The sequence below is a fragment of the Giraffa tippelskirchi genome, chromosome 3 (assembly GCF_054371585.1).
Source record: "Giraffa tippelskirchi isolate mGirTip1 chromosome 3, T2T-mGirTip1v1.2.pri, whole genome shotgun sequence".
In the NCBI taxonomy this organism is placed as follows: Eukaryota; Metazoa; Chordata; class Mammalia; order Artiodactyla; family Giraffidae; genus Giraffa; species Giraffa tippelskirchi.
In genome coordinates, this window is record NC_137277.1 from 26,417,400 (window position 1) to 26,441,055 (window position 23,656).

Genomic DNA, 23,656 nt, shown 5'->3' on the forward strand with positions numbered 1-23,656 from the left:
ACCCACCTACACCTGCTGCTGAGCAGCCAAGCAAGAAAACACTCTTTCAAGAACACGTGCAGGGAAGGGATCACCTGGGCAGATCCTACAGACAGGAACAAGGTTGGGAGGCAAGAGCAGGGAAGAGGTGCTGGGGGAACAGGAGATTCTTTTTCAGTCCCAAGAGGGGTGATGAACTGGCTTCTGGGGTTACGTTAGCGAAGAGAGGATGACTGGGGGAGTGAAAAATGGAGGGAGGGAGAGGTCCAGCATGGCCAAGCTGTGGAAAGCAGGAGAAGGAGGCCACTGGACCCCCCCCCCCAACACATTTTACAGATGGGGAATGTGGTGACTTGGTTTTAGGAGGGATGTGCCAATGTGGGGCCATTCCTGGAGCCTCACCTGCCCATCTCCCACCCTTACCAGGCTGAAGTGGAGCCTACTTAATGTGCCAGGAGATATGCTCAATGCTTTACATACCTTTCACATTTAATCCTCAGAGTAATCCTGTGACATAGGTACCTTGATTATCCTTGTTTTACAGAAATAAAAGTGGAGGCTGAAGCAGCTGGTGCAAAATCAGGGAGGGACAGAATCTCAGGCGGGCAGCTGTTCAAGATAATCATGGGAAGCCACCATTTGGATGATCCTGGGACCCTCTCCCATTCTCTCTCCTTGGGTGTGCACACACACACACACACACACACACACACGTGCACACTGTGTGTTGGTCTCTGCTGGTTCCCAGATAACTCACAAGCTCTTCCCATTTCACAGATGACGAGACTGACATTCAGAAATGAAGGTGACAGGGGTTTATTCACGCAGAGAGTCTTGTTAAGTCCCTTTCCACGTTCCCTGACTCCTGGGGGGCCCCTCCCCCAGCAGAGTCGGGAGCGGGTTGGGTGTGTCCCTGTTGGAAACAGACCCAGCTTCCGCCCTAGCAGCTTCATCGCTCTGGGGCTTCTCTCGACGCGGCACAGGGGCCACCTGAAGGGGTTGTCACTGTGTCAGTGGCCTCCGCTCCTGTCCCCAAAACCTTCCTGGAGCCGCAGTTTCGGGGAGGCGCTGTCGCAATTCGACCCAAAGGGCCTGGGGGAAGGGCTGGCGGGGGCGGGCCTGGGAGGAACGCCGGGGCGGAGGCGGCTCCAGGCGGTCGCTAGGTCTGTCCGGGGCTGGTAGGCGGTAGTGCTCGCCCTCCTCGCAGCCGCGCCCGGACCTCATGGACGCTCTGTGCGGCTCCGGGGAGCTCGGCTCCAAGTTCTGGGTAAGGAGGTGTCTCGGGACTGAGGGCGCGAACTGGCTAGCCCTTACACAGCCCCAGGGAGAGGGCGATGTGGTGCGGGGAGGAGGCCTGGGTGGCACCGCCCAAAGCCTGGTCCCTAGTGGCCTCCCTGTCCTCCCCAGCCGCATGGCAGAGTCTGGGAAAGCCAAGTACTAGGCTCCTCCAGGGCTCGGTGGGTGGCATCCTGAATTCAGAAGGTGTCCCCACTTCCCCCCTCACCCCAGTCCCTCTCTGGGGCTGACTGCAGGGGGAGAAGAGGCAAGTCCCCACCCCCAGATGCTGATAACCCTTCAGCACCTGCCCCATGGACTAGGACTTGGATGCCCACCCCCACACCTGGTTGACCACGTGCTCTGGGAGGCTGGCTGCACTGGGCTTTCCTCTCCTTCAAGGGTTCCTGCCTTCTTGGAAAGAGTTCCTTCTTTCCTGCGGGCAAGAGCCACCAGAGAGCAGGCGATCCTCACTGCCCCAGCTGCAGGAGTGAGAGGCAGACCTCACTCTGGAGGCAGGGCCTTACAGGTACAGGGTAGGTATCAGGATTTCCTGGTCCACCCTCTCCTTTTACAGATGGGGAAAGGAGGACTTAAAGACTTGCTCAAAATCAGCCAGTTAGAGCAGCATAGAGGTGGGATAGAAAAGTAGACCTTCCGATTCACACACCAAATCTCTTTCTAAGACACTAGGCTGCTTTTCAGGCTGCTGACTGCAGACTCCCCGCTAGTTCAGGTGCAGTCCGTGTAGACAGCTCAAGAGCTTTCTTACAGTTTGCAAAACCTGCTCACAGCAGCTCCCTTGATCATCATTGTCGCTCTGGGAGGCCAGGTGGTGGTGCATCTCCGTTTTACAGATGAGCTCAGATTCGAGGTGGTTATCTGGGCCTGCCCAACGTAGGCTGGTCTCAGATCCAGGGCCTCAGAATCCCATTCTCTAAATCTTTCTCTCATTTCAGGTATTTGTACAGGTGTGCTTGGTGTTGGATGTGCCTAGTGTATGTTATCCATGGGTGGGTGCTTGTGTGGGGGGGTGTGCCTGTGTGTGCACCTCTGTGTACATAAGTGTGTGTACACAATTAGGAACCCTACCCTTGGTCTGTGTTTGGGCTGGGCTGAGGGGAGTTACATGGAGTTTTTAAATGTGGGGCGTTGGAATACCTGTAAAAAACGATTTTAGGGGATCACTCTTTTTCTCTGGGTTACTAATTGGTTCATCAGAGATGGTGTGAATTCTCTGTGCCTCTCCTTCTTGCCCAGCCCCGCTGGAACCCCGTCTGTCATCCAGTCCGACCTGGTCACTTGTTACCACATTCCAGAGTTTGCCCCTTTGGCTCAGGAGTAGACTTCCTCTCACTGCCACTTAAGCCTGGCTGATGTAGTCATGGCAGATCACAGTGTCTGAGGTGGCCAAGCAGAGGACTTGTAAATCAAGGGGGCAGATGTGCCCAAGCCTCAAGTGCAAGGGCCCCTTGTTCCTGGGTAGACTGTAAACCCTAAGAGCATAGGACTCTCCCAGGAACAGATTTTAAGGGACCAGGAGTTGGGGAACTCAGGACTCCTTTCCTGTTTTCAGGCCTTCCATGATACTGTGGAATCCAAGTATCAAAGCTTGTGGGCTTAGAGCAGCTGGCTCAGCCCCTCATTACAGAGCTGGGGTAACTGAAGGAAGGGGTTTTTCAAGGTCACATGACAGTCAGCTACCAATTGCTGGACTGGAAAACAGGACCCTGAGATATGGTTCTAATTTTGCCATTGCCTGACTGTGAACCTTTGGGCTTCTGGGCTCCCAGGTCCCTGAATTTTCTGTGGCTTATGAGCTATGTGCGCCTCCTCTGAGAACCCCAGGGTCCATGGGAGTCAGCACATCTATGTTAGGTCCAAGAGGTGACTCCTTTGAGATCTCTGAGTGGATACCTCAAATGACAAGGGAACTGACCACTCTTCTTCCTGACTTCAATGTCTAAGCACCTTACATCTTCAACATTATCTTCTTGGCTCCTGAAAGCTGTTCCAGGCTTTAAGTGCGGCTGGTGACTGGAGATGGGGTGAAGAAAAAGCAGGAAGGTTCCCAGCTCATCCTCTGAGTGTTTGCAGAGCTGAGACAAGGGGAGCAGGGTCTGAGGCCTGGAGGCTGGAGCTATAACCTCAGCTCTAGCTCAGTTACCCGAAAGGCCTGGAGTTTAGGGCTCCTCATTGATGCTGTGCTAGTTTACAGCTCATATTCATTGTGTGTCAGATATACTTGTCCCTGAACCTTTTATCTTTGAGGCCTGTGGGTGACCCACTTTGTTGGAAGTTGGTTCATGGCAGCCAGAAAATACCTGAGCCAAGGGTGAAAAGCAGGGGCAAGAGACATGGTTCAGGTCCCTCTGGGCCACTTGTTTATTCTACCAAGCCTTTTTGCCAGCTTATCCTCCCAGCCTGTTTTTCCACCTGTGGAATGGGGAAATAACCCATCTCCTAACTATCTCACAAGACATATAGAGATCAAATTAGAAACAGAATGGGAAGTGACTTGAGAACTTAAAACTCTCTGTTGGTAAGATGTTCATGGGTCATGATATCCCTGGGAAGAGGAATAAAGAGAAAAAGAAAAAAAAAAAAGGAAAAGAGATGAGGTTAGCAGGTCTAGATTTGGGAAGACCTACAAAAAAAGGGCTGGCAAGGCCATTGGACCAGAGGCTCCCATTTCAGCTGTTTCCTGGGTAATTTGTGGATAAATCCATCTGCCTTAGCCCCAGCTAAAGGTGAGAGTAGGAACCCCAAGGGGACTCATGATCCCCCTGGACATGTGCATACGTGCTATATACTCACACACACTGTGCCCTGGAGGAGTGATTCATCCTTTCTTTGACTCTCTCTCTTACCTCTACCCGCTTTGGGGTGAATTACCAGCATCTCTGATCATGCTTGGGAGTGTGTGGAAATAAATTCCAAGAGAATGAACTGTGGCCAGGTGGCCCAGGGATCATGGATCCAGAGATGCCTCTAGAACAAAGAAGTTGGAAGTGTCCCTTTGATGCACCATGTTGCCTCCTGCCTGGAGGATTACTCTGTTCTGAGCAGTGGAGATAGGGGATGCACAGAGGAAGTGCCTCCAGCTGTTTGCCCTAAAGAGGTCTTGACCTGTTTGCAGAATTAGCTTTCATCTGATGGCTCCAGGAAGTTCCTGGGAGGCTGATGCAGGCTTAGAAATCCAGCAGTCCTAACCAAGAGAGCTGTCCAAAGATGGCACTGACTGCCTGAGCAACAGTGAGCTCCTCATCACTGGGGGCTCAAGCACAGGGTTATTAACGACTTGGTGGGGGTGTTGGAAAGAGGAAGGAGGTGGGGTCCTGCCCTGAAATTCTGCGACCAGCTAGGAAGAGAGAACATGTGGTCAATAGGAGACTCACCAGTTCTTCCTCTGAGATTTTCAGACCTCTTTCCCTGACCCTCTCCACACTCTACACAAGGAATTACCTAGTAGCAGCTCTTGGCAGAGTCCTGTGGGTCTCCTACTGGTCAGGCACCATTTTTCACTTTCCCTGTTCCCTTGGCTGTTTACTCACCCTAGGGAGGGGCAGGGCTCTAGTCCCTAGACACTCCCTGTGTCTCCTGCTCTGTTCCAGCTAGTGCCATTCTGTTATTCACTATCTGTGTGATTTTAGGCAAATTGCTCACCCTCTCTGAGTTCCAGCTGGGACCTCCTTCAGGTCTAGTTGCTCAGTTCTGATTCTGAGGACCTGAGCCTCAGACTCAGGGGAGTTATGACTAGGGTTCTGTGGACTTTAGGGCTCTAGGATGTCAGGGTCTTCCCCGGCCTCCTCCTGGGTCCCTGAACAGTCTGGATAGGTGGCCACCATAACATATGAGTAACAGACAAGGCTCTGATTTCAATGTATTTTGATTCTCAAATGAAGATAGTAACCCCCAAAGATTTAGGGAAACTGGCAGAGGCAGGGATGGCTTAGGCAGGTAGGTAGAAGGTGGACACCCCTCAGTCTACTGGACACCAAACTCCACCTCCACCAGGAACCCAGTCCTCCCTGCCAAGCTAGGGGCTCTAAAATCCCTTCTCTCCATCCCATCTGGGGCACCAAAACTGAGCCTCTTGAACTTCTGGCTCCTGGCAGAAAGATTACGTCCCCAGGCTGGACTCTCCCAAGCCCTGATGTCCTGGACCTGGTCTGGAGAGCTGGAGACTTAGAGAAGGAAGTGAGTCAAGGAAGTGGCACTTGGGAAGGAACTTTGCCAAACCCGCCTGCTGGTCCTCTCACCAGGAAATGACCTTGGAGCATGGGACCAGCCCCCAGGGAGGGAGGTCCCAGTGGGCCTGCTAGCTGACTGGCCGAGGAGGCAGGGTCAGAGCACCTGGGTTGTATTCACCCCTCCCTGGTGTGGCTGACCCAGGGGCACAGATGCAGCAGGATCCATGTTGGGGTGGGGCGGTGAGACTTGCGTGTGTCACTGCTGTGTGTGGGGCCTCCCCTCCCCCACCTGGAGCTGTTCCTGTTTCCAGGGCTGGATCCAGGAGGTGTTCCTGGCCTGGGGTGGGTGCTCATGAGGGTTAATCCGTGGACTGGATTTCTCCTTCTAACTGGATAGTCAGGTTTCTAGTCCAGCGGCTCCCAGAATGCCAGCTAGTCTGTTACCCTGCGATGGCAGCCCCTTTCCCTCTGCTCTGTGAGAAAAACCACAGCAAGGAGGTGGTTTAAGGGCAGGCTGTACGGCTGAAAGGAGATCTTTAATGCTTCAGGTGATCTGGACACACGTGTTCTATCCCCAGGGTGGTTTGTCATGTTGGAGCCCTGTCAGGGACTGGGACTCGGGAGCTGCACGGCCTGGGTTCAGGTCTGGTCACTTTTCAGCTATGAGTCTCAGCTGTTGTGGACATTAAATAAGAATCTTGGAACACAGTGGTGCTCCAGTACGCGAATTTCTTGCTGGTTGCCAAGGCCCCTTCAGAAGCAGACAGGCCGGCCAGGCTGTGAGCCACATTTTTGCCTCCAGACCCAGACCCTTCCAAAGGCTACAGTTAGTGCGTGTGAACAGGCCCTTGCCCTTTTTCTGTACCTCCATTTCTGCTGAGATAATGAACTTGTCAGTTGATCCCTTCTCCCCACAACACAGGATTAAGGAAGTAATTACTCTTCTCTCGACAGAGGCTATCAAAAAGCCTGGGGGCGCCCGGGGACTGGAAAGTCCCTAAAGGCGCTGTGGCAGAGGTCTCTTGGGTCCTTACTGCCACCTGTGCCCTGCTGGGGTCTGTAGGGATTTCAGTCTTGGTGCCCATGAAGGGGCTCCCCGGTGTGTGGCCCATTTTGGGTGCTAGACCTTATCAGCTCCATCCAGCTGTTTAATCACGTTGTTGAGGTAGCTGTTGTTGCCGTGGAAACTGTGTGGGTGGCAGTGGGGGAGGGCTGTGGTCTTGGCTCTCAGCCCAGCTGGTGTTCTTCAGAATGGGGATTGGGGGCTGGTGGTTTGAGAAGGGATCACCCATCCTACCCTGTGGGGTTGCAGGGAGTAGTATGGGGTCCATGATCTCCACCAACCCTGTCCTTTACACTTAGCTTTGTTTGGGTCAGAGACCCTCTCGAGTGCCTTGGTGTCAAGGAGAGAACAGTCTGAGCTCCTGGGCATACAGCTGCAGATATGGGCTTTGGAGGGTAACTTTAACTTATTTGTCCATTTATTCTTTCTTTCTTTTGTTCCACAAATGCATAGGAGTGTGGTCTCTGTGCCAGGAACTCTTCTAGGCAGTGGGGCTGCCTGGCTGGCCCAGCAGAACTAACAAACCGGTCCTCATGGAACACATATTCCAGTAGAAGAAGACAGAAAAATTATAAACATAACAAATAACTCAGTTATACTATCCTAGATAGCGATACTATCCTAGATAATGGTAAGGGCTATGGGAAAAGAGGACAGGCTAGCAGGGGTGGGGATGCAGGAGCTGGATGGGGGCTACAGTTCCAGTTTTAATTAGAAAGGTCAGGGTGGACCTCCACAAGATCTGAGATCTGAGCACAAGCTTGCAGGTGATGAGGGCATGAGGCAGCACCATTGCCTTGAGACAAGTGGAGGCCTGACATTTGGAGACCGCACAGAGGGCGGGAGGCAGGTGGGTTGAGAGAGAGGGGAGTGGGGAAGCTGAGGTCAGAGAGATGGGGGAGCAGATAATGCAGGTCTCAAGGGCACCCTGGGCTTTTACTCTGAGTGAAATGGGGAGCCCTTGACAGGTTTTAACCAGAGCAGTGACATGGTGCATCACTAAGACGTCCAGCTTAGGTTTCATGAAGACTTGCCTCCAACTGCTGTGCTGGAAGAGACTGCTGGGTAAGCAGCAGAAGCAGAAGCAGGGAGACCAGAGAGGGGGTGACACCACAATCCAAGTGAGAGAGTGGGGTGGAGAGGAGCAGTTGGATCCTGGATCTATCAGGGAGATCCAGGTGAAGATGCCTTTTTATAGATAAAAAGCATTGGAAAAAATCCTTTCGTGTAGTTCAACCTAATAATTTAAAGGTAGAATAGACAAGATTTGCTGAAAGGTTGGGTGTGAGTTGGGAGAGAAAGAGAAAGAGCCAAGGATGACTCAGAGGATTCCAGCCTGAGAGAAGGAAAGCCTTGCCCTGCATCAAGGTGGGCAGCCTGGAGGAGGGACAGGCAGGGGTTCTATTCTGGACATACTGTATGTAAGGGGTCCTGTCATTGTCTTAGCAGGATGCTGTGCTGTGCTGAGTCACGTCTGACTGTGACCCCATGGACTGTAGCCCCTCAGGCTCCTCTGTCCATGGAGTTTTCCAGGCACAAATACTAGAATGGGTTGCCATTTCCTCCTCCAGGGGATCTTCCTGACCCAGGGACTGAACGCACATCTCTTGTGTCTCCTGCATTTGCAGGTGGATTCTTTACCCCTGAGCCATCTGGGAAGTCCTTAGGTCTTAGCAAAATGTCTAAGGTAAATAGATAGTCTAGGGACAGAGGCAGGGACCGGTATGCTATTTCCTGGAGGGGCTCTGCCCAACTGAGCGCAGGCTGGATCTCCCTATGGGTCAAAACGGTCATCTGATTCTCCTAAGATCTCTTGATTGTTGCCACAATGAAAGTTGTTTATGAAACCAAAACAAGGTCCCAGCAGCTTCTGCTCTGTCACCTGCTTCCTCCAGTATTGCCCTGTTTGAGTCAAGGTGCCTTGCTGTTCATTCTCCCCCCGAAGTGAGCTGGCTGGGATGCTATCTCTACTGCCATTACTCATGCTCAGAGACAGGTTCAGAGAGATGAAGGCACTCACCCACGATTCCACAGCTCCAAAGAGGCAGCCCACATTGGGTCCTCTAATCAGGGTCCATTCTCATGGCCACTCCTTGCCTGCCTCAACGAGCCCTGCCCTTGACCCAGTGCAAGCGTGATTCCTGGTTGCGCCTTTGAACTCAGCCTCCGATCCCCCTACACACGCTATCCCTCGTTGGTCAATGAATAGACCTTGACTGACAAGGTCCATCTGGGCTGCTCCTCATACCTGACCCTGTGCTGGGAGTTGGAAGGTGTGGGGCAAGAGAGGAGAGGAGTAAAAGTAAGGCCCAGTGTCTAAACTGAAGGGCTCACATCGCTGTAGTGAGAAGATATATTCACAGGTGCAGGTCCAAGCAGCACAAGGCGGGAGTGGCTCGGTGTTATGAGGCCTGGGTGTTCCTCCCAGCTCTTGACTGCCTGGTGTCCTTGCACCTGTTGCCAGAGCAAGTGAAACCTGTTTTTTCTTTTGCAAGCCAGGCCTAATACTGTTCTTCTTTTTTTCTTTTGGAACAATGACCACTTAAGTCTATAATAAAATGCTGCTGAAACATAAAGGGCCTTGATCACTCTCAGGTAATAGTCATTTGTCTGAGTGCCAAGACCGTACAAAACAAAGCAAAGCAAAGCCCCTTGGAGGCTGGGGCACCCCAGAAATGCTTTCTGTAGAAGGTGTAGCTCAAGTTGGGCCCAGAGAGGTCAGTAGTTCACTCCCTCCAGCCCCAAAGACCAGGTGATAGAGTTGGGGATGGCCTTGGGCCAGCTATCGGACTGGTAACTAAGGGGATGGGATTAATGGGCTTGTGAAGGGTTAAACAGGATGTGGCTGCCACTTGAGGGTGGAATGGATCAGTACATGGTCCTTTCATACAATGGACCACATATACAAATGGTGAGTAAGTATCCTCACACTCAACACCGAGGATGACACCCCTCAAATGCAGTGCGGAGTGAAGAAGCTAGACATGAAAGATCTAGGCTGTGTGCTTTCCTTTATAGGAAGGTCCCACGTGGGCAAAATCACATGTTGTTGGAATACAGAACCGCATTCCCCTGGGATGAGGAGTGGCTGAGAGGAAGCACAAGAGGAGCTTCTGGGCATCAGCCATGTCCTAGTTCTTGATTTGGGTTCTAGTGACACAAGCATGTTCAGTGTGTGAAAATTCACTGAGGTGTATACTTAAGCTGTGTGTGCTTTTCTGTAAGTATATTATACTTGGATAAGAAATGTCTTAAAGAGGAAAACCATGCAGGCCGGGGTGTCTGCCTCCCCCATCTTGGAAGAGCCTGACCAGGCCTGCAGTGTAATCCCGCTCTATGATCCAGTCCTCAGCCATGGGCCGAGTGCCAGTGCTCAGCAAGAGTCTGCTGGTCCTTAGCTTGCATTGCTTGAGTGACCACTGAGTCTGGGTTCTAGAATACAAGATGTATGTGGCACAACCTCTGCTTCCCAGGGTTTGGGTGAAATGCCCCCAAAGCAGTGTGTCCCTGGACCTCATGCTCCCTAGAGGCAGGAACCGTTTGTCCCAAGTGTGCCTCCACCCCCCGCCCCACCCCGCCTCCCCAACCTCCCCACGAAGCCCATAGTAGGCCTTTACCAGAGCATCATCAAGTGGAAGACATATTCTGGAAGGTGGCTCTTTAGGTCTTTAAGTGCTGAGTTCAGAGCAGGAAGGATGCTCAAGATGGGAGAGGTGGGTCCTAAGCTGGGCCCACCACCCTGCCCTGTCGTTATTGGGATTTTGACAAATGGAAAGAGGGACCAGACTGAAAAAAGGTGTAGGAATGCAATTTAGAATGAAAGGATTTTGGCAGTGGGGGAAAGGAGCAGTGGGAAGGCAGGAGGGGTGCTTGGACTTGGCTCCAGGAGCGGGTCTGGGGACACGAGGCAAGGGGCACAACACTGCATTTCAGAAATCTTGCAACTGTGGGCAGGTGCATTAGAGGCAGAGTGCTGACCCAGATGGAATTAAAGAGCGGGGACAGGCTGAGGAAAGGGAAGCAGGGTGTACAGACCACTCCATGAACTATTTTCTTAAGATGATAGAACTCAGGCACATAGTTTAATAGTTTAGATAGATAGATAGATAGAAAGTTCAAGGCCAGCTGTGGGACTTGAATGCCATGCTTGGACTTTGTCTTCTAGTCAGTATGAAGCCACTGAAGGTTTAGAGGGAGAGTATAAGATTATCCTTTTGTTTATTCACTTATTCAACAAATGTTTAATCTATTTAAAGCAAATTTTTGGTGAGCACTTAGTATGTGCTGGGCATTGCTCTAGGTAGGATACATCAGTAAATGAAATAAAAATTCTTTACTTCAAGAAACACATAGGCCAGCAGGAAGAGATGAAAGAAAACACATTAAACTACTAAATTATATAGCATGTTAGAAGGTGGTAGGTATAGGGAAAAGAAAAAGCAGAGAAAGGTTAAGGGAATGCTGGAGATAGGGTGCAAGAGACAGTAATAAACAGAGTGCTCAGGGTAGGCCTCAAAGAGAAATAAAGACTTAAGGATGTAGGCTCTTGTACAATGTGTAAAGTGGAGATGTCCAATCGGCAGCTGGATATAGAGTTGAGGATTTGGAGAGTGGTGGGGTAAAGTTAGGGCTTCTCAGATGGCACTAATAGTAAAGAACCTGCCTGCCAATGCAGGAGACATAAGAGATGTGGGTTCTATCCCTGGATCAGGAAGATCCCCTGGAGGAGTGCGTGGCAACCCACTCCAGTATTCTTTCTTGGAGAATCCCATGGACAGAGGAGCCTGGTGGGTTACAGTCCATAGGGTCCCAAAGAGTTGGACACGACTGAAACGACTTAGCATGCATGCATGCACGGGAAGAGGTAAACTTAGGAGCCGTCGGCACATAGATGAGACTGGATGAGATTGCCCTGGGATTGAGTGCAGATGGAAATGGAGATGGAGAAGAGGAAAGGACCGAGCTTGGGGGCACTCTGATGCCAAGAGAGGGAACCAACAAAGAGCTTTAGAAGGAAAGAAAGACCAGGAAGGAAGGAGAAGACCAGGAGAATGTGGGCAGGGATCTGGGCCCATAGGGCATAGAAAGGAAGAGACCAGAAAGGAAGAGAATCCCATGGAAATTGCTCAGGAAGAGATGAGAGCTTGGGCTAGACTGTTGGCTGAGGGGCCAGGTGGGAGGGGCCTTGTGGGAGGTGTTATCATCCTAGTGTAACCCTTGAAGAAACTAAGGCCCAGAGAGGTAAAGCTCAAGTGTCTTGCCTAAGGTCAAACTGTTTGAAAGGAGTAGAGTCAGTAGCAATGAACTTAGCAGTCAACAATATTTACATAGTCAAAAATGTATGAACTCTGAATGTTTATTTAGCAACAGCCTATGATGTTTCTACACTGGAAGGCTAAGGGAGTTCAAGTGGAGAGGGAGATAAAAGCCCTACCTTCCAGTGGGAAGGAAATGGCAAAAGAAAATAGCAATTACCAAATAGTGATAGATCATGTAATAATAATGAAAGCAAATTGCTTAAAAACATGCAAGTAGCTCCCAGAACAATGTTAGCATGTTTGAACATATTTACCCCAGGAAAATGGAGCTAGGAGTGGGGAGTAATGAGGCAGGGTACCATTTTCCTTTTCACAGTTAGACTTTTATTTTCTTTTTTTTTTTCACAGTTAGACTTTTAAAATTATATGCATGTTATAACTTTGAGAAAAATAAAAATGGTAATTCTTTAAACTGGCAATTAGAAGGTAGGAGGTTCTATCCTTTGGTGTTGTCTCTAGGTGGATGGGCTTGTGGGTAAGGCATGTTTTTTATTTGTTTTTTACTTGTTTATATTTTATGAGCTTTCTGTAAAGAATGTGTAATATTTTGCAAGAAGGGAAAAAAGGATTAGTTCGTTGGTGGCCTTGGGGGAAACAATTTTAGTAAAATATATGTTTAAATAGTTTCTCCCATCCATTTCCAAAAAAATTCTTAGGTGCAAAGACAAGACGGAGGGTGGGGATCTTGTCTGGACTCAGTGGTTCCCAAGGACACAAGACTTTCAGTGCTAGAACCAGGACAGTCCTGTGCGAAATGAGAGGATGGGTCACCACGGCTTTGTTTACAAAGCTCTCTCCACATCACCTTGTTCCTTTGAGTTCACTCCCACTGAGGGAGGTAGGCGGGGTGGGGGATGGCCTCCTCTATTTTAACTAAAGCCGAAAGAGGCTCCCTATCCCTTTCCTGAGAGACTTAAGAGAGGAAGTGGACTCTTCAACCATGTGCATATACTGCTTTGATAAAGTAATTAAAAAAAAGAGTGGAAATCGAGAATGACAGAAAGCAGATCCGTGGTTGCCTGAGAGGGATGGGCTGCAGAGGGGCACAAAAGAACTCGGATAATAGTGGAATATTTGATAGCTTTTTTGTGGGTAGCGGTTTTGCAGGTGTGTACAACTGTCACTCATTGGATTGTGCACTTTAAATGGGTGCAGTTTATTGTGCTTAAATTATACGTCAATTAGAGAGAGAGAAAATATGAGGAAATGAGGAAACTAGCACGCTTTGCCTCCTGGGAGAGCTCACACCTGGGACAATGGCTGCTCATTTGCACACTTAGCCTTTCAAGATCACACGCCTTCCAACCGCTAGGGTGCATAGAGCAGCTCTCTGGCCCAGCCCCCTTCCTGGAGCGTGAGCCCATTGCTGCCCCTGAATTCTTCTCTCTTCCCAGGACTCCAACCTGTCCCTGCACACAGACAACCCGGACTTCACTCCCTGCTTCCAGAACTCCCTGCTGGCCTGGGTCCCCTGCATCTACCTGTGGGCTGCCCTGCCCTGCTACCTGTTCTATCTGCGGCGCCACCACCAAGGCTATATTGTCCTCTCTCACCTCTCCAGGCTCAAGACGGTCAGAGGCTCAGGGCTCTCCTGTGGGTGGGACCGGAACCTGAATGAGTCCCTTCCCCCACCCTCAGTGACTGGACTGGGTTCCCCAGCCTCACCCACCCTGTGCTCAGGGCCATGGCAGCCTGCCAGCTGGGTCTATAGCCCAGTGAGATAATCTCTGGGGAAGTTCAGTCAAGGTTTCCAACAATGCTCTGCCCACTCTGGAGAAGCTTCCAGCCAGTGCCCAGCGCGGCCCTTGAGGGCAGGCCTGGGCAGATCTGTTGGTTTCAGGACCCAAGGCCCCTCCCCAGGGGGGACGCTCCGTTTCTTTGAGGATGGAGGCTCCAACCTATGCCCTGTTCATAGGCCTTGGGTGTCCTGCTGTGGTGTGTCTCCTGGGCTGACCTCTTCTACTCCTTCCATGGCCTGGTCCACGGCTGGGCCCCTGCCCCCATCTTCTTTATCACCCCCTTGGTGGTGGGGGTCACCATGGTCAGTGTGGGACCAGGGGATCTGGGTGGGGGAGGATCTCTAGTGGGTTGTGGGATGCTGATGGGGGAACCATGGGCTCTGAGGAGAAGGCTGGACACCTTAGAAGTGGGTAACCCCAGAAACATCTAGCCATGGGGCGTGGGGAGGAATGGAGTCAGGTCCAGATGTGTGCTCTGGCCCAGCGCCTGCTGCTCTCCCTGCACAGCTGCTGGCCACCCTGCTGATCCAGTATGAACGGCTGCAGGGGGTTCGGTCCTCGGGTGTTCTCATCATCTTCTGGTTCCTGTGTGTGGTCTGTGGCATCATCCCCTTCCGTTCCAAGATCCTTTCAGCTTTGACACAGGTAAGGGGAAAAGAGAAACCTGCCAGGTCCACCACTGTGTAGGGGTTGGCCCCAGAGCTCAAGGTCACTATTGGCTCCCAGGCTCCTCCCCTCTGCCCCTCCCCAGCTCCCAGGACCTCCTCTGCTGTTCTGTCCTTTTTGTGTCATTCCTTACTTGTTGCATCTCTGCTGAGAAGCAGACTGGTGAGCAGGGCGAGAGTCATTGTAACCAAGGAAATGCAGCAAGATGAGCCCTTTGTTGGCTGCTTGTGGGAATGTAGCCACTGCCACCACTGCCACCACTGTCAAATGCAGTGTTTGTGCAGTGAGAACGTGTGTGCCACCATGAACAATTCTGGCTTCCCTGGAGTCCCATTATCTTGTTCGCCCCTTTTTTCCCCACCTCCCTCAGTTCCTGGTCTTCCTCTTGATCTTCAGTGGTGGGTGGGGGATGGGTGATGTGGTAGTAGGAGCACTGGGGATCAATCTAGTGTCTCCCTATTTCTCCGTCTCAAGAGAAGTCAGTCAAGTGTATTCATAAGAGCACAGGCTGGGAACAATCCAATTCCTTTGTGATCTTGGGCAAGTTCCTGAGCCGTTTGAAGCCTCATTTCTTCAATTACACAAGGTGATGTAGGTGAGCAGGGCAAGTCTCCACCAAATAGCAGACCCCCTATGATCTTTCCCTTCTCTCAGAGCCCTCTGGGTGGGGGACCCAGGGACCCCCAGGGGCTGACTCCTACAAAGAGGGGTCTGGTGCCCCCAAGAAGTCCTTTGGACTGCAGGCCCAGGGATCCCCAAGCTATGATGTTACTCCCCTTTCTCCCCCAGGGCGAAATCTCAGACCCTTTCCGTTTCACGACCTTCTACATCTACTTTGCTCTGGTGCTCTCTGCCCTCATCGTCTCCTGCTTCAGAGAGAAGCCACCGTTTTTCTCCCCCAAGAATATTGACCCTGTAAGTTTTAATGGAGTTGGGTGGTAAAAGTGGTTCCACAGCCCATTGCTTAGCCCAGTCCTTCCGGTTCATTCGATCTTCTTGTCACCTCCAGGGTGTGCAAACTGGGGCTTGGAGCAGGAGGGAGTGAGGCACCCTCCTCCCTCTGCTCTGCCTTGAGAGGGTGGCGTGCACTCCTGATTTCCCCTGTCTCACTCTTTTACCTTCTAGAACCCCTGCCCAGAGGCTGGAGCTGGCTTCCTCTCCCGCCTATCTTTCTGGTGGTTTACAAAGTAAGTTTACTCTTCCCTAAGCCTGGGAATCTGGGGGTGGGGATGGATAGTTGGGGGATTAGAAAGAGGAACGGGAGCAGGACAAGAATTCAGGAGCTTTGAGGAACTCTGAACCCCACAGTTCACAGTTGCAAATGCAAACCCCACATTGCATTTGACAGTGGTGGCAACAGTGGGCATGGGGCAGGCAAGGGTGGGGAAACCTGTATGTTTGGGCTGGGGGCTGAGTACAGAAGCCAGTCCTGGTCCAGTTCTGATCCAGGGCACAGGCCAGCCCAGTGTCTGGCAGGCCATGGGGGCAGGCCCAGGGTTCTAGAGGGAGAATTAGTTCCCAGCTCTTTGGTCAGGGATAAGCTTGCAGCTGTCATTTCCTTGGGCATCTCTCAGAGTAGCTAAAGCAGGAGAATTATGTCTGTGACCTCGGTGACAGCTCATTAACCGTATAGCACTGAGGAAGCTCCTGGGCTAGGGCTCTATCCAGTGGGTCTTGTCATCGCTCAGGGCCCCAGTCAGCATCAATTTCATCACCAGGGCCCAGGAGTCAATGGGGCATCTGAGAAGGAGGGAGAAAGGGGTGGAACTTGGAGTAGGAGTCAGTGACCCCCGTCTTGCTCACTGTAGGAATAAAGGAGACATTCTTCTTGGCTACTGTCCCCCCAGGGACATCCTGCTGTCTGGAGACCCTTGTCCCCAGGCTCCTAAACTCTGACCCCATGTGGTGCTGCCTGCCCACTCCAGGTTGGCCATCCTCGGCTATAGGCGGCCCCTGGAGGAGCGAGATCTCTGGTCCCTAAATAAGGAGGACTGCTCCCAGATGGTAATGCAGAGGCTGCTGGAGGAGTGGAAGAAGCAACAAGATCAGGCAGCGCGGTGAGGCCCCCCCTTCCCCCAGTCCCCACACCACCTCTCCATCCCAGCCCCTTCACACAGCCCGGGTCTCCTGCAGGCGAGGTTGGTGGATCACATGGCTGGGGGTGGGGAGAAAAACAGGTGAAGTGGTCCTGGGGTGTGCAGTTTAGGCTTACGTGGGGCCAGCTGGAGAATGGCTGACACTTTCACAACACTCACTTTGTCCAAGGGGCTTCTCTGGTGGTTTAGACAGTAAAGAATCTGCCTGAGGTATGGGAGATCTGGGTTCAATTCCTGGGTTGGGAAAATCCCCTGGAGAAGGGAATGACTACCCACTCCAGTATTCTTGCCTGGAGAATTCCAGGGACAGAGGAGTCTGGCTAGCTACAGTCCATGGGATCGCAAAGAATTGGACACAACAGAGCGACTAACACTTTGTCTGAGGGATAGTTCTAAGATTAACCCAGTCAGTCTCTGACAGCCCTACTGCACAGGCTCTAATGTCTTTGTGTGACAGATGACATCACTGAAGCCCTGAGGTTTGATCATGCACCCAAGGTCCCCTAGTTGGTGGTGGCACGGGCAGAATCCACACCCAGCTGACTGGTCCCCTGCAGTCACCACTGCACTGCCCTGACTGACTTGAAGGGTGGATTCCAGAGACTTCCCTCAGGAGGGAGAAAGGACCAGGGGAGGAAGGTGAAGGCCAGCATCCCCCCTTAATCCTGCCTCCTTTGTGGAGGCAAGGGCTGGAGGAGATTACCATCTGATTGAGGGCCTTCCCACTGACCCAGGAATCTGTCTCTGGCTGACTACTCAGACAGAAAATCTGAGACTCTGAGTCCTCCTTCTTCACCCACATCCCCCCCAGGACCAAACCCTTTTGCCTTCCACCCACAGTCTGGGTCCCAGAAGTCCCATGCTGGTTCTGTCTGAGCCCCTGATGGCCAACTGGCTGTGGAGGAGCCAGGGGCTTGGACTTGGTCATCCGTGTCTTGGGTTCCTGGCTTGGAGCCTCTGAGACCTAACGGCCTCCAGTCTGCCTGCTGCACCCCGTCTCTGTCCCTTCATGCCACCTCCACTCCCTCCCTGTTCAGCTCCCCAGTGACTAGGCCACTAGCCAGCCCTGCCCAAGTCTCCCTTCTCATAGCATTCTCCTTGGAGCCAGCCCTGGAGAGGCAGATGCTGGAAATTGCTGGGTGTATAGTTCTTGGGAAGCAGTTAAGACACCCCTTCATATACCCTCTAGAAGACAGAGTCACTTGGGGATTCTTACCTGGAAAGTTGCATTGTCTGTCCCAATTCTGAGAGCCAAGAAAGCAGCTCCCCCTCCTACCTGCTCTTCAACAGCCCCGGTGGCCCTTGGCTTCACGGGGCCTTTGTACCCATTCCTACTCACTGTTCCTTCCTCCTCGGACCAGACGCCAGGCTGCAGAGGCTTCTGGGAAGAAACTGTCCAGCGAGGGCGAGGTGCTGCTTGAGGGCCGACCCCGGGCCCGGGAGCCCTCCTTCCTGCGGGCCCTGATGGCCACCTTCAGCTCCAGCTTCCTCCTCAGCATGGGCTTCAAGCTGATCCAGGATCTGCTGTCCTTTATCAACCCACAGCTGCTCAGGTCTGTCCACGCTCCCTCCCGCACGGCCCTTCCCGGGACAAGGGGCTGGCCTGGGGGATGACGAGTGGGGAAAGAGCCCCGGTCCGGGAACTGGAGGGACTATTCTCGTTTTCTGTGTGACCCTTGGCAAGTGGCAGCGCCTCTGCACCTCCTTTCCCCATTCACATCCAACTTACCTGGCCCAAGTACAACTGCCAGGTAGCCTGATGTATACTTTAACAAACATTCTCTCTTTAAATCCTCCCAACAATCCTACAGAGAGGCGCCCTTCTCTCATTTTACAAATGAGGAAGCAGAAAAACAAACAACAACAACAAAATGAGAAAATAAGAACTCAGAGCAATGAAGTGATTTGACCAAGGGCACACAGCTGGTAAAGATGGATTTGAGTTCAGAGCTCTGAACTCCAGCTACGGTGCTCTTTCCAGATAGGCTCCACCATTTGTCCCCTGAGTAGCTTGGGCTAGAAGGAGCTCTCAAATGAGGGAATGGGAAGGAGCCCTCACTCCGTTGCCCTCCCTTCGTGAATTTGTGCATTTGTTCATTCAGCGAACGTTTTTTGAGGCTCCAGGGTCTCAGAATAGTGGCAGACCCTAGGTATACAGAGATAAATAAGATGGTCTTAAAGTCTTGTGGGAGAAACCGGTGTGTAAATCTGTTAGAGCACAATGTGGGCAGAGGTGTACTCATGTGTCTGAAAAACCCCTCAGAGGGGCAGGAAGCCAGCCTGGGAAGGGGCAGGGTACTCTTGCCTGCCAGGCAGGCAAGCGTGAGGCAGGAAGTATGAGGCAAGAGGTTATCTAGTTTGGAAGGACAGGCAACTAACTAGGTGAGGAAGGAGGTGAAGGTGCAGAGTCACAGAGGCCTGAGACAGCATGACTCAGGACTCCAAGTACTTATGAATGCTAGAGGGAGGGTGACTGGAGGGAGGGGCAGAACAACAAAGGGAGAGAGGGAAAGCTAAGAAAATCTTGAAAGATTTGAAGCCAGGGAAGGGCATCTGGCTGTCATCTGGAAGGATCCCCTGCTGGTAGTGTGGGTGGTGTAAGGCAGTGTAGCCAGATGGAAGTGGGCCAACTATGTCTAAGGAAAGTCCAGGTCAGAAATGAGCTGGATTCAGGAGGTACTCTGGAAATGGGTGCTTGTGTTAGGAAAGGGAGGGGACAAAGATGACCTGGGTTCTTGGATAGCTAGAGGATGATGAATTTTTTTTTGCTGAGATAGTGAACTCAGCAAGAAGAGACACCTGGGCACTGGGCACAGTGGTGAGCTGCATCTTCGCCATGTGAGGCCTGAGGTGCTGGTGGCCCCCAAGGAGAGATTCCCAGCTAGAGGGAGGTCAGAGAGTTTTCAGAGTCATCATGGAAGCCCAGGGCCCCATCTCTTTGGCTAACCCCTCCCAGAGAGGGGCCTTCATGTGAAGGCCCCAGACAGAGTCCTAGGGCATTCTGACAGGTATGGAGGAGCAAAAGACTAACTTAGAGGGGCTAGAGTTGGGAAAAGAATCCAGATTGTGGACCAGGGCACAGAGAACACATCCAGGGGAAGCCGTGGCCTCCAGTGAAGCAAGCTGACCAGTAAAATAGAGCCTGAGGAAGGCAACATGGAGTTTGTTGCCGGCTTTGCCAAAAACAGAGGCTGAGACAAAGGGGAAGGGCCTGAGAAAAGGGTGTCTGCAGTGGAGACAGGGCCAGTGAAGGTCTAGAAACTTCCTATAAAAGTTTTTAGTTTCCTAGGGTAACAGAATCCCACAAACTGGGTGGCTGAAAACAGAAATGCATTCTTTCATGATTCTGGAAGCATGGTCTGAAATCGAAGTGTCAGTGGGTTGGTTCCTTCTAGAGGCTCTGAGTGAAATCTGTTCAGCTTCTGGTAGTGCTGGCATACTAGACTTCCTTGGCTTGAGACTCATCACTCCAATCTCTGCCTCCATCTTTGCATGGCATCTTCCTGTATGTATCTGTGTGTGTGTGTGTCTGTCTGTCTGCATTTGTGTCTCTGTGTGCAAATCTCCCTCTTCTTTCTCTTATAAAGATGCCAGTCACTGGATTCGGGGCCACCCTATTCCAGTACGACTTTATCTTTACTTGACTACATCTGTAAAGACCCTGTTTCCAAATAAGGTCACATTCATAGGTACCAGGGGTTAGGACTTGAGTATGTCTTTTGGGGAGTCACACCCAACCCACAGCGAAAGAGGCCTGGCCATGACTGTGGAGGAAGCTCCATGGGGCCAAGGGGAGTTTTGTCCTAACATGGAAGAGACTTATCATGTTAGTCGGTCAAGGCACAGAGCTGCCAGTGGAGGGGAGGTTCCTGAAGATGAGGCAAAAGGGGGCCAATGATGAAGCATGCTCCTGAGGAGGTGGGTGGGATCTGGGGCTTAGAGGGCAAAATCCAGTGTGGAAGGACGCCTCCTGTCCTGAGGCAAATGGAAGAGGGTGAATGTTTGCAGGGAAGTTTGTAGTTGGCGAGGAGTTCTCAGTGGGAACAAGTAAGTGGGCAACTGCTGAGAGAGGTGGGGGGTGAGGACAGATCAGAAGGTAAGAGGTGAAGAGGACTGTGGGAGAGGAATTAGATTAGGGTCCTGGAGAAGGTCACTGGGCAGTACTGGGGGCTGCTGATATTGAAGAGGATGGATTTCAGTGGCAAGAGTCTGTGTAGTCATGCGCTGGACTTCAGAGCCCTCAGCAGTCCAAGAAAAGGTGCTGCTGCTGCTGCTGCTGCTAAGTCGCTTCAGTCGTGTCCAACTCCGTGCGACCCCATAGACAGCAGCCCACCAGGCTCCGCCGTCCCTGGGATTCTCCAGGCAAGAATACTGGAGTGGGTTGCCATTTCCTTCTCCAGTGCATGAAAGGGAAAAGTGAAAGTGAAGTCACTCAATCGTGTCCGACTCTTAGCGACCCCTGTAGCCTACCAGGCTCCTCCGTCCATGGGATTTTAAAGGTGCAGGAAAGTCTAATCAACAGACACGTGGCATTGCTTCCTGCCACATGGTCCAAGGAGGCAAGACAGGCAGGCCAGTGAGGTTGGTGGCCAGAGAGTAATAAAGAGGTGGGTGGAGGGAGGCCATGGTAGATGGGAAAAGAGGTGACGGCAGAAAGGAGTAAGGAGGCAGAGTCTTACGCCAGCTCTGGGCTGATTCCCATGGTCTGGGTTGGGGCTGTGGAGGGCCAGCAGCCTCCAAATGAGAGGCTTGAGAGAGTGGTGGCTGAGGGGCAAGAAGAGAGCAGCAGTAGGGGGGAAAGCCTAGGGGAAATTCCCCACCCTTATTGTTTTCTCCTCCATTTGCAGCATCCTGATCAGATTTATTTCAAACCCCACGGCCCCCACCTGGTGGGGCTTCCTGGTGGCCGGGCTGATGTTTGTGTGCTCCGTGATGCAGACCCTGATCTTACACCAGTATTTCCACTGCATCTTTGTGATGGGGTTGAGGTTTCGCACGGGGATCATAGGTGTCATCTATAGGAAGGTCAGCTGGAGCAGGGCATGAGGGGCTGGGGAGGCCAGCCCTGGGGAACTTTGGAGAGACTCGCACGGCCAGTCCATCAGCCAACTGTCCACCTGCAGGCTCTGGTCATCACCAATTCAGTCAAACGTGAGTCTACTGTAGGAGAAATTGTCAACCTCATGTCAGTGGACGCCCAGCGCTTCATGGATGTTGTCCCCTTCATCAACCTGCTGTGGTCAGCACCCCTGCAGATCATTCTGGCAGTGTACTTCCTCTGGCAGGTGACTCTTGAACCCTGATCTCTGCCTCCTTCCTCTGACTTCTTCCTTCAAATGGGACAATAGAGAGTTATTCTGGGTCAGCAGAGGGGTGGGGGACAGAACTGTGAGGATGCTGGTGTCTGCAATCAAGTCTTTCCAGCCTGTGTGATTGTCCCTCTCACAGAACCTAGGGGAGGGAAGAGGGACTTGGAGACAAGGTGGGTGTGACTCTGGTTGTCATTGCCTGTCTTATCTGTATTTGCCTTCCTGTGTGTCTGGACACCCTTCAAAGGAAGCCATTGTTTGTCCCTATCTGTTGTCATTATCTGATGGCTGGCTGTTTCTGCAAATGTTTTTGCAATTTTGGCTGTATCTGTATGTCTGTTTTTCACTGTCCATCTGTTTGGCTGACCACTAACTTTTGCTTCTGGCCCATCCCTGCATTTCAGGTCAATAGGCCTCTGTCTGTTGGGTTCTGTCTATATACTCTGTATATCTGTCTGTCTAATCTATCCATTGTGCATCCTCAGAACCTGGGTCCCTCTGTCCTGGCTGGAGTTGCTCTCATGATCTTGCTAATCCCGCTCAATGGAGCTGTGGCTGTGAAGATGCGTGCATTCCAGGTGGGTGCTAGCAGACTGAGCCGCTCCTGCCTGGAGCCCTGGCCAGGTGCCTGGTGGAGGGCAGTCACTAACCTGGCCTTACCCACTACTTTGCTTACTGAATACAGATGGCTCTAAGCCAGTTTCACAAACCTTAGCTTACTCTAGCCTTACAACCCTGAGAGGGTTTTAGAAACATTCTCATTTTGCAGCTGAGGAACCAAGGCCCAGAGAGATTACAGCAATCCAGAATCAGACAGAACTTGCCTCTTCTGGTCTAACGAGAGTTTCTCCACCACACTGCATTTAGTGTAAATAGCCAGTCATTCAGTCCTTTATTTGCAAACATTTATTGAAGTCTTCCCTAGCTTCCCACTGTACATAGAATAAATGACAAATTTCCATTACCACCCACTGGGCCCCTGCTCACCTTTCAAGCCCTTACCTCCTGGAATATGGCTAAATTTCAGCCAGTCTGGCCTTTCTTTTCTCCAAATCACCAAGCTCTGCATACTTCTGGGCTACCATACATACTGTTCCCTGAAATGTGCTTCAGCCTTCCTTGCTTGCCCAGTTCCTTTCTTTCCTTCACTCCTAGCATAAACTTTGATTTCCCAGTTCCCACCCAAATTATTCTCTCCCAGAATCCTGTTAATCCCATTGGAGTATGCATAATGATTTAGTGTAAGCATTTATTCAGGTGATTGTTTGCTTCCTAGCTACTTCTTCTATCTTAGAAGAAGTATCTTCTTCTTCTGTCAGCTTTATGATGGCTAGGGCCTTCAATTGTTTATCATTATCTGCCCTATGTCTAGCACATGGCCTGGCACACAGTAAGCACACAATAAATTGGGGCTGAATGAATAAATTAGTGTGACATGCTGCACCTTGGGTTGGGGACTGGGGAACAAAGAGAAATGCGGAATCTATTCCCTCAGGCTCACGTGGATTTGAAGCAGCATACGTGCTCAGGATGCCCTATGAGAACACGCCTTAGAAACCCAGGGAAGGGGCCTGGGACGGTCAGTGGTGGGGCACTGAGGCTGGAGCTGGATTTAGTCCAGCAGAGAGGAAGGGAGCTTGGCCTGGGCATTCCAGGCTGGGGTACAACACAGGCTGGCAGGGAGGAGAGTGGAGGAGTGGTGAGCAATCTAGCTGCTGTGTGTGTGAGTGCAGAGAAGATGTGTGCCCCTATTGATAGAGGTCTGGGGAGGGGCTCAGGTATGCACTTGCCACACTTTCCATAGGTAGAGCAAATGAAGTTCAAGGACTCACGCATCAAGTTGATGAGCGAGATCCTGGGTGGCATCAAGGTGCTGAAGCTATATGCCTGGGAGCCCAGCTTCCTGAAGCAGGTGGAGGGCATCCGACAGGATGAGCTCCGGCTGATGCGCCGGGTTGCCTACCTCCACGCCATATCCACCTTCATCTGGATCTGCACTCCCTTCCTGGTGAGGCTCC

General features: G+C 51.8%; 1 protein-coding gene across 3 annotated transcripts in view; it reads left to right on the forward strand.

The window, feature by feature from the left end:
• The first annotated feature begins 930 nt into the window (after window positions 1-930).
• ABCC3 (ATP binding cassette subfamily C member 3) overlaps window positions 931-23,656 on the forward strand; it is a 47,702-nt gene continuing 24,976 nt past the window's right edge. For all 3 annotated transcript variants that reach the window (XR_014080388.1, XR_014080389.1, XM_081583272.1), the window contains exons 1-12: window positions 931-1,246; window positions 13,223-13,399; window positions 13,744-13,869; window positions 14,075-14,212; window positions 15,023-15,148; window positions 15,359-15,420; window positions 16,159-16,290; window positions 17,691-17,882; window positions 21,177-21,354; window positions 21,453-21,614; window positions 22,124-22,216; window positions 23,443-23,646. Coding sequence is in view for 1 of the 3 variants with exons in the window: in XM_081583272.1 (XP_081439398.1) it covers window positions 1,202-1,246; window positions 13,223-13,399; window positions 13,744-13,869; window positions 14,075-14,212; window positions 15,023-15,148; window positions 15,359-15,420; window positions 16,159-16,290; window positions 17,691-17,882; window positions 21,177-21,354; window positions 21,453-21,614; window positions 22,124-22,216; window positions 23,443-23,646 (1,635 nt within the window). In the remaining 2 variants the exon portion in view is untranslated. The remainder of the gene's footprint in view (window positions 1,247-13,222; window positions 13,400-13,743; window positions 13,870-14,074; window positions 14,213-15,022; window positions 15,149-15,358; window positions 15,421-16,158; window positions 16,291-17,690; window positions 17,883-21,176; window positions 21,355-21,452; window positions 21,615-22,123; window positions 22,217-23,442; window positions 23,647-23,656) is intronic.